Genomic DNA, 15,390 nt, shown 5'->3' with positions numbered 1-15,390 from the left:
GATAGTAATGGGATGACATGAAGCTAAAAAAAATTTTAGTGATGGATGCTTTTATTTATATTGAAGATTTCTGGGTAACTGTGGATCATTAAAACTGTGTATCTGCCTTGTTACAAATATGCATTTATATATATATTTAAATAGTATTTGTAAATGTAGCTTATAACCTGGAGAAAATAATTACACTGCAGTGGAAAATGTAACAAATCCTGGAAAATATAGAATGCTGCTAGGCTATTGTGGTAGAACAGGCCTTTGAGGTGTTAAGGGGTATGGCTGGACATTTTGTAATAAAAATCATTTTCTCTGTTAATGCAAGTAAAACCATTCATGAAAGTTGCCACCAATCGTGATTACTTTATTACGAATTATACTTTATTATATGATGTATGTATATACATATGTGTTATATATATGTAAGTGTGTAATGTATAGATATGATAATGTACATTATTCATTATCACCACTATTGTTCGAAGTTATAGTGCTTAGTAGTGAGACCTGCCTAGACTGATTCAGAAACTTCAATGTTCTCATTACAAAACCCGGCATCTCTAGAGGTTGCCCATGCCTCTTGACATAGCCAAGGTAGCATTTGGTCAGTGGCTGTTTTGGAAGAAGTGCCCAAAAAGTTGAGTTCTCGGCCTTTGGGCACCTTGAAGGAAGAGATAATATGATATTAGGTGATCTGATGACAGATGCTTGGTACAGCCTATGTGATTGAGATCTGGAGGGAATCAAAGTATACAAATTGGTTAAAAATCATAGGCTTAATCATCCTACAAACTGGAGAGGGTCTTCACTTGTTCTTCCCATGCTCTTCTCTTATTTAAAGACATCTACCTTGTACAACATGAAAAATTCCTTATTAAGAAGGTAAATGTAGCTTGCCACAGATATAGGAAATAAATCAACTGCTTTTTAAAGCAATCTTTTTGGTATTCTTACATCATACATGTAAAAAATATGTTCTTAGGGTACCCGGGTGGTTTAGTCATTAAGCATCTGCCTTTGGCGCAGGTCATGATCCCAGGATCCTGGGATGGAGCCCTGCATCAGGCTCCCTGCTCGGTGGGAAGCCTGCTTCTCCCTCTCCCATACCCCCTGCTTGTGTTCCCTCTCTCACTGTGCCTCTCTCGTCAAATAAATAAATACATAAAATCTTAAAAAAAAAAACAAAACGATGTTTTAAGGAGATGTCTATAATATGTTGTGTTTTGTGTTGTAGGAACAAATCCAGATCCACAACTGAGCTGGATGATTACCCTACAAATAAAAATGGTAAATGTGAATTTTTCCCCCAAATTCTTCAGCATAGTTGTTTGCTTATGCTCTCGCAGGCTACGATCAGTATTTTTAAAGTCAATATAGTTCAGATTCATTAAGATTATGTAATTAAAATACCAGGTCTTTTTAACATTTGTGTATAAAAACAAAGCTATATTATGCTTATTTTGGCTTTACTTTATAATAGAGGGAGTACTGGGATAGTAAAATGGTTTTAAATAGCTAATGAAACATTTTGAGATTTTTCAGTGTTACTGATAGTTTTGTATAGATCTTATCTTGCAGCCAAGGAAATGGGACAGAAAAGTTTTCTGCAGAATACCACGGGACTTAAAAGTTGTTTATAAACTTGAAATTATACATTTAAGTGTCAAGATGTCCAAAAGTCCAAAATGATAATGATTTTGCTAACCTGGCAAAAATGGTTAGGAACCTGATATTGTTAGTATAAAGTGTATTCATAGGAATGCATGTATCTGAAATTATGTAACTAAGGAGGAAAAAAACCACGAAGCAAAAAGCATCATTTTAAGCAGGGTTTGCATATGAGGTTTTGGGCAAAGCAGGGTGCTTGCTGGTCAGTTATATAAATGAATGAAGGTCCAGGTGAGGATTGGGGTGAATTGGGTAGACGTGCCCACAGAGCGGAGAGCCACATGGGAGAATGCAAGCTTGCCCCTGCCATGTGGAGAATGCAAGCCCAGTGTTTCTGGGGTCAAAGAGAAGTTAAAAACAATGTGGATTTTCATGTTATCTTTGAAGTGCTGACAAGGATAAATAAAATTTAAAGCCCTCTGTGAGCCAAACCACACATCTGCAGGCCTAAATGGTCAGGTAGCAGCTAGTGTGTAACCTCTGGTTAAAGCTTGTAAAATTTAGTTTCTAGTAGGTTCTTTGATCATTCCTCTTTAACTCTTAGGGGTTTCTATTATCTGGTCCTAGTTTAAATTTCCAGCTCTTCTGCTCTTTTTCCTTTTAGGGACCCTTATCTAAAACGAGAACTTTCTCTTTTGCAGTTGGCAATTGAGATGCTTTCGGATCTGGTTGCTCTGGTCTCACTTGTTTGAATTTCTGGGTTTCTTTTCCCTGTGAATTTGCCTCTAGCCACCATTAAAAGCAAACTTTTAAGTTCTACAATCCTCTGTATGTGTTTTCTTCCCTCTACTAACCCTAAGCTCTTGGATAGAAGGCAGTGAACTTAAGAAATATGTTATTGAAAAACTTGGTTATGGCAATAAGTCACTTTTAAAGTAGAAAGTGTTTCATTTAAAATATGACCAAATTGATAAGCTGTGGGCACCCACACAGGTAAATATGGGTGGGCGTGAGAAAATGCTGGCCTTGTTGACTGCTTGCTGGAAGATGAACTAAGGCAGAGATGCACCGTGAATTTTGAAAAACGAGCAATAGTGGTAAATTTGGAGAGTGAAAGGAAACAAATCCTTAGATGGAATTCTCTAATCCAAATCGAAGGTGAAGAGACCTCAACATTATGGAAATCTTACCCAAACCAAAAATTAATCGCAAATCCAATGAGACAAAGCCTTCAGGATAAAACCTAACTGAATTGTCATGCATGTATTCAACATCCGAATTATAGCTTCGTCAGTTTCTGAAAGGACCAACAAGCTTGATAATAGTCCTTGGTTAACATGTGGGTTACTTGGATATTTTTCAGTTTCACAAAAGCTATTTCAGTGATTGAGTGTGATCTGATTCCTACAATTCGGTCATCACTTATTCTAGAACTTATACCATGAAGACTCGAGTTGGCAGGAGATGCAGGCATAAATGTCTTGCTCTCCCCAAGGGGAGTGTAGGTTTTTGAACACATTGTCACAGCAAGTTTTCGATGAGTGTGTGTTTGATTGATTTAATTTTGGAAGGAAGGGACAAGTGGAAGAGAAACGATATCTAGACGAGCACTTTGTAACTTGATAGCGCTGAAGTCAGTGCTGGTTGTTTCCTTTTTGGGCGGCCTCCGTAAGTCTTCCCGAGCATGTTCTGTGGCGTGCCTCTGGGTGTGGTACTGGCATTTCCAGGAATAGCAGACTTTACTTTTATGTTCCCATGCAGCAGTCTCATTGAGAACTGATGTTAGCATATGTGTACAATGTCACGTCTTTTGCTACATTGTATTTGGAGATGTAACCACATTCCTTCCCTCCCCACCCGCCTTTAATAACGTGCTAATCCTACAGCTTCTGATGTGTTTTTAATTTAGGAGGCAATAAATATTTAGACCAAATTGGGAGCACTAGCTCATCACAGAGGAGTTCCAAGAAGGAACAAGGCCCATCGGAAGCAGAGTTAGAGAGACAACAAATTCTTCAAGAAATGAGGAAGAGAACATCTCTTCTCAATGACAGCAGCTGGATCCGACAGCGCAGTTCCAGCGTAAATAAAGAGCCGATTTGTCTGCCTGGGATTATGAGAAGGTGCGGGACGTTTTAGAAATTATTTCCTCTTCTGTGCTCTGAAGCAGATGTTTAATTTCTAGACATGCTGGTTACCCTGGACAGGAGAGATGTCATAATTTCTTGTCTTATCTGAGGTGGAGCGGAGAGGGGAAAGTACAGTGAATGTCATCAGGCATATGTTACCCAGTGCGTATCAAGTGCCCCACGATATGCATGTTACTTGTCTCCATCATCTGACTTGCTCTGGGGACAATGTTTGGAGGCAGGGGTAGTGATGCTCTTTTTCCATATGGAGAAATAGTGGCTCAGGTCCAGAATACACTTGGACAAAACCACATGGCCATAGGTTGCAGAGTGGAATGTGGAACTCTGACGTATGGTTCAAGCACTTGAATGTCCTTCCTTGAAAAATAAAATTAAGCCTCTTTTTATTTATAATGAGATAATGGTTTGATTGGATTCAAGATAATAGTGTTCATAAAGTACGAAACCCAATTTTTGTAACTTCAAGAAAAATATATAGATATAAATTAATTAGAGATGAGAAGACGAATATTCTAAAAGATGTATCTTGGGTAAATGAGTACTAAAGCTACTTTTATTTAGTATTTTCAGGAGTGACAAACTGAGGAAAATCTATAACATGTTCAAAAGGGCTAATGTACAAGTAACTTTTGTAAATCAGTAAATAAAGTGTGATGACTTTATAGAAACATAGATAGGTGATATAAGCAGAAGACTTTACAGAAAAAGAAACTAAGTCAGTAAACATTTAAAAGATCAGCACTTCTGGGGCGCCTGGGTGGCTCAGTGGGTTAAAGCCTCTGCCTTTGGCTCAGGTCATGGTCCCAGGGTCCTGGGATTGAGTCCTGAATCGGGCTCTCTGCTCCACGGAGAACCTGCTTTCTCCTCTCTCTGCCTACTTGTAATCTCTCTCTCTCTGTCAAATAAATAAATAAAATCTTAAAAAAAAAAAAAAAGATCAGCACTTCTCCTAAAACAACAATCCCATGTCTCGTTATGAGATTTGTAGATTTAAATGATTGACTAACTCAATCCAGTATTGACAGTGGTATAAGGAAACAGGAGTTCTTGTCCCCAGTTGAGTGGAAAGTTTTTCGGCGTTTACTAAGCAAAAGTTTTTATGTCCATACCCTGTGAGCAGTTTAGTTCCGGACACTTTATATTCTGAATGGATTTGGATAAGTATGCAGAGATATGTCAAAGGATATATGCTTAAATATTATTGGCAACAGCAAAAAAGAAAAGAAGCAGAGTATCTATTAATACGAGTACTTAGCACTTGCCTAATAAAGAGCAGCACACGGATCAACCCACTAAGTTTTGAGGTGGTGGACGATACGGCAATGCCTCTTTCTTTTATCGTTGTATTCGTATTTTGCCTTATCACGATTTGTATCAAAATTGACTGGACAGCTCTTTGGATGATGTTGGTGGGGTCCCTTGGACAGTTATAGTCCTTTTGAACTGGGGTTGACAAAATTTTGGGGGGAATGAAGGACCAGATAGTAAATAATTTTGGCTTCGTAGGCCATGTCAGTCTCTATCACATATTCTTTGTTATTGTTTTTATGACCGTTTGAAAATTAAAAATGCCCTTAGCTCATGATTTGTACATTTCCTGACGGTGAGCCATAAATTGCTGAACCCCTGATGCTGACGCTGCCCTGAAAGCTCATCAGGGGCTGTTGGCCGGGAGCTTCTGCTTCCTCACGGCCTCTCCACACAGCTGCTTGGGCTGCCTCAGGACATGGCACCTGGATCCAAAGAGGAAACCTTGCAGGCGAATAAGCCCTAATGGACAAGTGTTTCTCAAACCTCCATCTGTATCATGTTTGCTAATGTTCCATTGGCCTAACATGTTACATGGCCAAGAGAGAATCAGTGGGAGGGGGCCACACAGTGGCAGGGATGCCAGGAGGATGATTCCCTGGGGGGCTCTGAAGTACCATCCATCGCATGAACTGACATGAAAATAGCTCTAGGATAACATCGTACCTGGAAGAAACAGAGTTATGCAGAGTATGCATTGTAGAGTAATCCCATTTGTTTAAGAGTGTTAAACTCATGAACACATTACAGGTGTATATAGACGTGGCTCTACTCATGTCAGCTGGTCTCTGTATGAAAATCTGTGTGTAAACAGAAAAAGTCCCGAAGTTAACCGTGGTCACCTCCAGGAATTAGGGCAGGTAAATTGTGATAAGTGAAGGTGGAGGGAAATTTTATTCTTCCCTCAGATACCCTTCTATATTGTTTGGGTCTTTCTCATCAAGATGAGGTAGTATTTCTGTTATTTTAAAAAGAAAAAAAATACATATTTCAAACTTGGGATAAAAGATCAAGTTTTAAATGTAATAACAAAATTGACCTGTAAGAAATAAACCATTTATAATTTGGAGTCAATCTCTGTAGATCAGAATTGATGTAAGCACTTGACTTAGAGAGATTTTCTGAAAGTTATATTTAAATCTGAAATTATCCCCAATTAAATATAACTTTCTGAAAGTTACATTTAAGTCAGTTTGTGAGCTAAACTCTATTTTATTTTTCAATGATTTTTGGGCATCTTTTTCATTTGTTTGAGAGAGAGAGAGAGAGAGAGACAACGGAAGAAAGCAGGGAGAGAGAGGAGAGGGAGAGGGAGAGAGAATCCCAAGCAGACTCTGCACTGAGTGTGGAGCCCGATGCGAGGCTCGATCCCAGGACCCTGAGATCACAACCTAAGCAGAAACCCAGAGTCATCCACTTAACTGAGCCACCCAGGTGCCCGAGTTCTATTTTAAATGCATATTCAGTTCAAGGGGAGTGGTTGATGAATGCTTCTATGAGATGTACATTAGACAGTTGATTAAATTCAGGGTTTGGAATGAGAGTGAGGACTGCACAGTAGGAATGGTCTGGATTATTCTGAAATCAGGGAGATACTGGTTTGAAAACCAGTTCTACCACTAACTAGCTCTTTCTCTTATGGGCAAGTTAACTTGTGTGAGATAACCCCCCTGCCAAAAAAACCTGCCTATAGTGAAGATTAAATGAGTCAAAAATTTTGTGACAGTGTTTAGTCTAATACCTGACATATGTAAGTGTCTAAAGTGGTGGGTTTTTTGTTTTTTTTTTGGTTGGGTTTTAAAAATTAAGATTGATGTATCTGATCTGTTGAAGATTTAAAGAAGGAATGTATGTCTTTATAGTAATTTATTTAAAAAAGTTTTTTTTTTTAGTATTGTCTTTTCCACTTCGGTGTTTTTTCTTTAAGCACCAAGTGAAAAAAGTAAACATAAATGAAGATTAATTGAAACATCGTGATTCTGGTGAAAAGAAACGTTAGTTATTGAAGGTAATTTTATATGTAACTGTTAGATTACTACCTACTTAACTAAACATAAAATGGATGTTTTAGGGACTCTAATGATATATGGATTCTAGCTCAATGTATTATATAATCTTAATTAATTCTTTCCATGTTTCAGAGGTGAATCTCTAGATAACCTGGATTCCCCAAGATCCGATTCTTGGAAACCATCCCCTTGGCTCAATCAGTCTTCAGGAGTCCGTGCTTCTTCCTCCGTTCAAGACTTCCGTCGGCCCCCACCTCAGCTGGTGTCCACCTCAAACCGGGCCTACATGCGCAACCCATCCTCCAGCATCCCCCCTCCTTCAGCGGGGTCTGTGAAGACCACCACTGCGCCTTCCCCCACACCACGCAGCCATTCTCCTTCAGCATCGCAACCGAGCTCCCAGCTACGCAACAGGTGAGCACCTTAGTCTCAGGGAGATTTTTTTCATTAAAATTTCCCCCAAAGTCTTGTCCAAATTTTCTAGTGAAAACCAAAAACAAGCCTTTTGGAATCTATGAAATTCAGTGCTCCTTTACCAAACTCTATTAAAGCCTTCATGATGGTTTTCCATGGTACCCCAAGAGCATTTATAGGTGTCTCGTGAAGCCATGGGAGACCTTTAAAACATGTACCTCGTTGCCCCTGTCTCGTTTGCTTTTGCTTGTGGTCAGTGCAGACATGCTCGTATAATTCTCAGTGTGGAAGCTTAAAAATACACAGTAGCTTGTGAATGCATTTGCAATTTATGAATAAAAGCAGCATTGTAAAATGTTTGATTTTTATTGAGGCTGTAGTATAAACTCGTTTTATAGGAACTGAGTCGAAAAGGAAAGCATTATAATCAAGCTCCATTGTCCGTGGAACTTTTAACAAGCTGGTTAGAGAAATGTTAAGTAGTTAGATACTGCTCTTTCTGTTTGTTTGTTTGTTTGTTTTGTATCTGATTTTCAAAACCGTTGCTGGCTTCTTATCTAGTTTGCCAACATTCTGCTCAGAATACGTCAGCTGAGTTCTATAGGTTAAATGCAGCAGGAACTGGGGAAGAGTTATAGCTCTAGGTCTTGACTCAACTTGTCTTTTGACGTGGAGTAAAGCCCAGATTTCAACACGTTTTGGGGTTTGAGGTTTGGGTAGCTTCTCTACAGACTTTCAGTGCTTGGTGAAGCCATGTCCAGCAGTGTTTCTGCTCTTGTCCGAAGGGATTGCTATTGGCTTATGGGATTTTGCAAGTGAAATACTGAAAAGTAAAAACACAGTGATAAGTACTGGAATTTTTTTTAGCTGTCAAGGGATTTTGTTAGGAAAACATATCCATCTAAAAGAATGTTGCTTGTACCAGGATCTCTAAAATGTGTATCATGGGATTTGAACTAAGAAGGGGCGCAAATGTGTGGTAAATATTGGGCAGAGATGAAGGCTCCCCAGGAGGAGGGAGGCTGAGGCGAGAGTGTGCATTTGCTTACTGAGCTCCACCGTAGGAGGACAGATGGGACACAGGCTGTTGGCTTTTCTGCCCTGGGAAGGTCTCTGTCTTGGAGGTTGTCCTCTTGTGTGAGGCTCTTGGCAGTTCTGTACTTTCACTGTCACTAACCTGTGCCAGTACTGTGGGATGCAGTGGTACTAAGTGACCTTTACCTTCCCACCTGGAAAGACTTGCAGGAGAGACTTGCATCCAAAGGAGAGTAGACACCCTCCATACTTGTGTCCATGATAGCTGCCAGCCACTTGTCCTCTTCTCCCAGAGGCCGTCCTGGAAGCCAGAGACACCCCCAGGAAAGCTCTGGTCCTGCTGTGTCACTAGAAGAGCAGGTGAATGAAGAGGAGGATGGGAAAATAAGGTTAGGATGATAGAAGAAGCACGTAGCGCCTTTTGGGTGGAGCTGGGGCTGCTGTCCTAGCGTCCTGACGGGTGTGACAGGAGTGGGGCCGGGCTTTGGCAGGCGAACTGGCTGGTTAGAGGAGGGAAAGACTTGTGCTGAATACAGATGTGATCTCAGGAGAATAGCATCAGGAGTTAGGGAATGGACTAATTACACTGAAATTGTTAATTTACGTGAGTAGGTGTCAAGGGTTTCTGAACCACCACAGAGCTCTTTTGAGGTACAACATAGCATGCTTTGATTGGTTGGTGATAGTTTTCCTCCCACAGATCTATACTTCCCTAAGTAATTATTAATTAATGTCAATGCCAGAGTGTGATTTTAAGTAACCTTGATTTGCGCCGATGAAAGCCTCCCTTCCATTCTCGTTCCGCGTCTAGGTCAGTCAGTGGGAAGCGCGTGTGCTCCTACTGTAATAACATTCTGGGCAAAGGAGCTGCCATGATCATCGAGTCCCTGGGTCTTTGTTATCATTTGCATTGTTTTAAGGTGAGACCAAGATGAACAGCCTGCAGGTCCGCAAAGCTTTGCTTGGAGAGCGCATGGCTTCTTGGCGCGCTGGGTGTGAATGTCCCACTAACAAACTCGGTGCTACATTTTGTCGGTCTGTGCTGCACTTTGAATCGCAAATTGCCTGTTCTCAAATCTTGAACCTAGTCACAAAAATTAAATCTAGAAACACTATGCATTCCTGGTCTTCAGTCTGTTAAGATTCTGTGAGTAAAATTTACAGCTTATAAATCCTTTCTTTAACACGCTGTCATAGGCCTGCTTGAAATATAATTTACCAGCATTATTAACGGCATGGGGACATGCAATTGGGAGTGTCCGGAACCGTAGCTTTGTTTGGGAGAGTATGTAATGAAGAGCATCGCCAAACATTTTTACGATTGCAAAGCCTGCCACACCTTATGGGATTTGCACAAAAGAACTAAGCCTGTAATTACTTTATTTTGTCTTTAGAGACACCTCTCTATGTGATTCTAGAACTTGCATTGGGCTAGAAAGAGACCCTGGTTCTTATCTCTGGAGTCCTGCAGAGCACAGCTTGTTTAAGCTTGCGTATCCCTGCCTTGAGCAGCTCCTGGGCAGAACAGAACCAGTCCAAATAACCAGTGTTTGAGCATGTGGAACCAAAATACACAGCCTGGAAGTGCAGGTGCCGTGTGCAAACACTCACCAGGCGGGGGCCGTGGGCCACTGGACATTGCCCACCTCAGCGGACAGTGCCAGAACCCCACTCCTCATTCATTCTCTAGTTCTTCCCGGTGATGCTTTACCCTCTCACATTCTGCCACAAGAAATGAAGACTCAGTTCTTTCAAGCCAATCAGCAGATCAATTTTACTCTTTCGGTATATTTGGAATGATCATTTTGGCTCTTAAAATTAGACTTATGAATTCTTTAATGTCTCCTCTGGCAGGCTTGATTTTAATCTACTAATTATCTTTGGGGCTTTTCTTTTTTTTTTTTTTTTTTTCTTTTCTTTCTTTCTTTTTTTTTCTTTGCTGAAACATATCTAAGAGCTTAGAAGCTGCATTCTGCTCAATTTCTCCCCCCTCCTGGGAGTGCCACCTGAGTTCGCAAACTGACTGACTGTGGTTGTTCTTTCTTGTCCCTCAGTGTGTGGCCTGTTCGTGTGACCTCGGAGGCTCCTCTTCAGGAGCTGAAGTCCGAATCAGAAACCACCAGCTCTACTGCAACGACTGCTATCTCAGATTCAAATGTAAGAGAGCAAATCAGGGAGAAAATTTCTTGTCTTTTAAGGAGGCCACGGGCTCCCATGCATTTCCCTGAACCTGCAACTGTGTCCCCCTCCGGCTCCCTGCCTTAGAATTCTAGGCTTTAGGAAGCTTCGTGTGTCACCCCCCCCCCTTTCAAAGTGGGTATGGTGAATGGGTCAGGGCTCCAGACTCCAGCCACTCTCGGGAGGCTTGAGGGGCCGAGGGGCTGGAGAGGGACGTGTGCCTGAGTCAGGACGGCCTCCTCTGCTATCTGCTCTGTGTGTGGAGGAACTTCTAATGATGTGAGGCTATCAATAAACTTAAACAGACAGTTTAAAATGACCCTTCTGTGTAGACTGTACTCTGGTTCGTGGCTAGGAATCAGTCCCTCATTATCAGCAGATTTCTGTCGCTTCACAGTGGGCTTTGCTTCTGTGATTTAGAACATGACCAACTTGAAACACTGTGGTCTGACAGAGGGAGTGGAGAACAGCTTGTGCTTTGCTACTTTATAAGCCTGTGTTAGTATGATTAATATTTTTAAAAGGAGAACATGAATTCTGATTATATGGTGTTTCAGTGTCACTTTTGGGAAAACTGAGTTTTTCAAAAACTTGACATGCTCATCTGTGTCTAAGCATGTTTTCGTTTGTGTGTTATAAAACCTAGGATAGCTCCAATGTGTTGCGTATCGTTTCTAGCCACGTAAAGACAACCATTACTGCTGTTGATACTTTGAAGCTTGATGGTGGTAACATGTGTTTCTTCCTTATTGTGAAAGGGTGTTACAAGTGGTATCAGCAAACCATTTGCTTTTGAACTCTGAGGTATTTATATGGCCCTTTATGTGAAGAGTGCTTTGAAAATGGTTTCAGCCCAGTCAACTCTCTTTTATCTGTCAGCGGGATGGGAACCTTCTCTCCCCGACATCCGGTTCTTTTCTGGATGTGACCACTGAGGTTGGAGAGCGGCAAGGCTGGGCATCCAATGACGGGAGTGTGTGTATGTGTGTGCGCTTTTCTCTTTTGAATCAAATTCCCAGGCCAAATAGAACTGATTTTTGGAATATTCAGGGGGAAATTGCCCATGCCTTTGCCTCCTCCAGTACAAATAATAGAGAGTTGAGTGTAACTTATTTCTATGTCAGCAGTTTATTTTTACTTAATTTTTGCAAAGAAAGGATTTTAGAACCAAGGCTGTGATTTGTTTGCCTAGTTTTATCCTAAGTGAGTACAAGGTCACTCTTTCTACCTCACGGGGCCATTCTCTTTGAGTGATGACTGCTATACCCCGGGTGGTGATATCCAACTATTTCTCTATCCTAAGTATTTTTCTTTTTTTCTCCTTGCCTGATCAGCTGGACGGCCAACCGCCATGTGATGTAAGCCTCCATACGAAAGCACTGTTGCAGATAGAAGAAGAGGTGTTTGCTGCTGATGTAGATCTATAAATATGTGTTGTATGTCTTTTTTGTTCTTTTTTTTTTTTAAAGGATAACGCTTTTTTTTTTTTTTTTTAATTTTTTGCCTCTTTAGATTACATCAGAGCATTATAGTCTTGGTAGCACCTGTATTTTTGTTGTTTATTTATAAGAAAGTGATTTTGTGTGTTGGGGGGACGGAAAGTGCAGGATTTACTTTTTGAATTCAACATCTTAAAAGCACAAGGGAAAAATAAGAATGAAATATTTTTGACGCTGATGATGATCAGGTTTGACTTTCTAGTGGTGTCTCGAAGAGGGTTATTTTATTGTTTTTTTTAAAGTTCTGAAACATTATTTGAAATAGTTAATATAAATATATAATTGCGTTTGCTCTGTTTATTTTAATGTATACTAAATTAATGCAGAACCGTATAGAAATTTCACTAAAATCTACCCACAAATTTGCTTTCTGTGTCCTTCTTTTCATCTATGTAATATTGTGCTTTTGAAAAAAATTTTTTTTAGCATATGTGACATTTTAGTTGCTTGGTGAGGGGATCTCTATTTTCTTCACCAGAATGATCACTAAGCAATGCCCAATAGAAAGCTGCTTCTTTTCATTAATACAGAATCATCATGGTTTGTATACCAGAAATTTTCTCCAGGAACTAGTAAGCCTTTCTGTTACACTGCGTTTGTAAATAAACTTGCTGAACCATTAAGGACTGGTTCTCTTTTTTTATTCTGTGTGTATGTATGTGTTTGTCTACCTCCCAGACCTTTTACTCCCATTTCAGTATTAAACTTCTATTGATATTTTTTATTTAGCATGTTTACTGAGATAAAAAGTGACATATAACTAAATTCATATATTTAAACCATACAATATGACAAGTTGGAAATGTGTGATTACCTATGAAATTACCACCATAATCTTCATATTGTTTTACTGGAAAACTTTCACTACGAACTTTGTTTTTGATGGAAGGTTGTTTCTGAATGCCGTACCCTTCTACGGTAAGAGGAGAATGAATAGTGAATTGTTGGATCTTTTCGATAAATTTTTTATTCTTCTCCTTCCCCAGTGATAAAGGAAAATAGCAATGGGTTTAGAAAATCTATAGAGGGGGAAAAAAAAAACCCAAATGTACTTTGTTTTAGAAATCTGGAATGGTGAGGCAAGAATATAAAACTTGAGCATGTTTTGAGCAAAAATATCAACTCGCGTGAATCCTTTATTACAGTCAGAGTAGGACGGGTAATTCTAGGGTATGAGAACTGTATTTGGAATCAGTTAGAAATAAACTGTAATATGGGAAAGTATTAAAAATTTAGTTTGCTTTTGTTTTGTAGTACTTATTACTTTAATAATCTGAAATAAAGAATGTGCTTATTGGAGTACCTGGCTGGCTCAGAAGTTAGGCGCATATGACTCCTGATCTTAGGGTTATAGCTTTAAGCCCCATGCTGGTTGTAAAGATTATTTAAAAATAAAATCTTAAAAAAAAAAAAAAAGATTGTGCTTATTGAAGAAAATTGATCAAATGCCCCAAAACATAAATATAACACCCAATTCCCAAACTCCAAAGACAAGAGCTCTGTTTGAACTCATTTTGTATATATTTACCCTGCATTCTTGGCATTGGATTGTGAATTTTTCTGTCTTCTTAAAATTATTTCTATTTATTTATTAATGGTTTCCTAGTGCTCCATTGTTTGGAGTTTTTAATGTTCAGTTGATAATTCTGGGTATATTTCATTTGTTTCTAATGAACATTTTAATATATATAATATGATTAGCTATATCCATATAAATATATTTCTAATTGAAATCCTGTGATGGACTCATATTTCTTTATATTGTCATAGATATGAGATTATTGCCTCAGACTATAAGCTCAGGTTAAAATATGCATTTTTAAAGCTCTCATGATACATACTGCCGAAGTGGCTTCCAGAAAGATGCCACCAGCTTAGATCCCACGAGCAGTACATAGGCTTGTCCATTTCTGTGCGTGCTTGCCAAAATCAATTTTTTTCTTTTTTTTCCTAAATATTTTATTTATTTATTTGACAGAGATCACAAGTAGACAGAGAAGCAGGCAGACAGAGAAAGAAGGAAGCAGACTCTCCACTGAGCAGAGAGCCCAATGTGGGGCTCGATCCCAGGACCCTGGGATCATGACCTGAACTGAAGGCAGGGGCTTTTACCCACTGAGCCACCCAGGGGCCCCGCAAAATCAATTTCTGTTGCCTCGTTTTCTTCCTGACGTTCAGTAGCCCTCAATATGTAGTAGCTGTGAAAATTAATAAATAAACCCCTGCTTCAATTTCAGTCCTGTTAATTCTGTTTGTGCAGGCCTCTAGTGCAAGCTTTAGTTCATACGCGGTGATTTTAACTTTCTGATCCGACATCCTTTTCGTCCTTCTCATCTAAGTCTCTTAACTTGAATCTGTTCTGTTGACTTTAGGCCTTTTTTTTCTCAATGTTTCTCACATTATCTTGCTCAGTGGTAAGTTTTTTTAGTGCAAATTGTTAGGACATTTTTCAGAGGTTTTCTTCTAAGACGCTGGTTCTACAGGACCTCTGTATACCCCATGAGTATGTGTCACTTCATCTAAGAACAAGGAGAGATGCTGTCATGCAACATTTTTTATTCATACTTTATGTCCCAGGCAGTTTTCAGCATGGTAGACAGAGCGACACATAAATTCAGTCTTGCTTTTAATGGCACTTAGATTTCTAGTTGGGTGAGAGAAAGACAAAAAAAGGCGCAAAAAGGTAACCTCCAATATGGTTCATGGAGAGCAGGTGATGGTGTGAGGAGGACCCTCGCGTGCTGGCACTGGGAGTTTGGCCACGCCAAACTCCTCTCTCTGCCTGCCTCTCTGCCTACTTGTGATCGCTCTCTGTCAGATAAATAAATAAAAAATCTTAAAAAAACAAAAACAAAAACCATACACCTCGTTTGGCCTGTTTTGCAGGGGAATGGGAAGATCCCTTGATGGGTCTGTGTGTGGTAGGGCGTCCATGAAGCTCCGTGGGTCTGGCCTAGGGTGGGGAGGCGGCAAGAAGGACTAAGGTGAGAGAGGATGACTCTGAAATGGGACAAGACTAAACGGTAGTGAAAGAATAGCTCTGGGACCTCAACGTTGTGTAGGTTAGAGACCGATGCTGTTGCTTGGGATGAGTTCTGTTTTAGACACACTGTAAAGCTGACATATGAACAGAAGTCTCTAAAGGCAGCTGAATTGAGATTTAAAAAATGGTGTCCATTGTTCATTTGCATGATC

At 39.9% G+C, this 15,390-nt stretch overlaps 1 protein-coding gene across 11 annotated transcripts in view; it reads left to right on the top strand.

Moving 5' to 3' along the window:
- The window catches only part of LMO7 (LIM domain 7), a 204,021-nt gene extending 191,203 nt beyond the window's left edge, over window positions 1–12,818 (top strand). For all 11 annotated transcript variants that reach the window (XM_032314733.1, XM_032314738.1, XM_032314739.1 and 8 more), the window contains 6 exons: window positions 1,229–1,281; window positions 3,512–3,725; window positions 7,202–7,483; window positions 9,330–9,438; window positions 10,573–10,675; window positions 12,031–12,818. In XM_032314733.1, coding sequence (XP_032170624.1) covers window positions 1,229–1,281; window positions 3,512–3,725; window positions 7,202–7,483; window positions 9,330–9,438; window positions 10,573–10,675; window positions 12,031–12,053 — 784 coding nt within the window. In that variant the 3' untranslated portion in view covers window positions 12,054–12,818. The remainder of the gene's footprint in view (window positions 1–1,228; window positions 1,282–3,511; window positions 3,726–7,201; window positions 7,484–9,329; window positions 9,439–10,572; window positions 10,676–12,030) is intronic.
- Window positions 12,819–15,390: the final 2,572 nt, after the last annotated feature.

The sequence above is a fragment of the Mustela erminea genome, chromosome 15, assembly GCF_009829155.1.
Source record: "Mustela erminea isolate mMusErm1 chromosome 15, mMusErm1.Pri, whole genome shotgun sequence".
Classification (NCBI taxonomy): Eukaryota; Metazoa; Chordata; class Mammalia; order Carnivora; family Mustelidae; genus Mustela; species Mustela erminea.
Note: the sequence above shows the minus strand (reverse complement) of the source record. Positions and strands in the feature narration are given on the sequence as shown.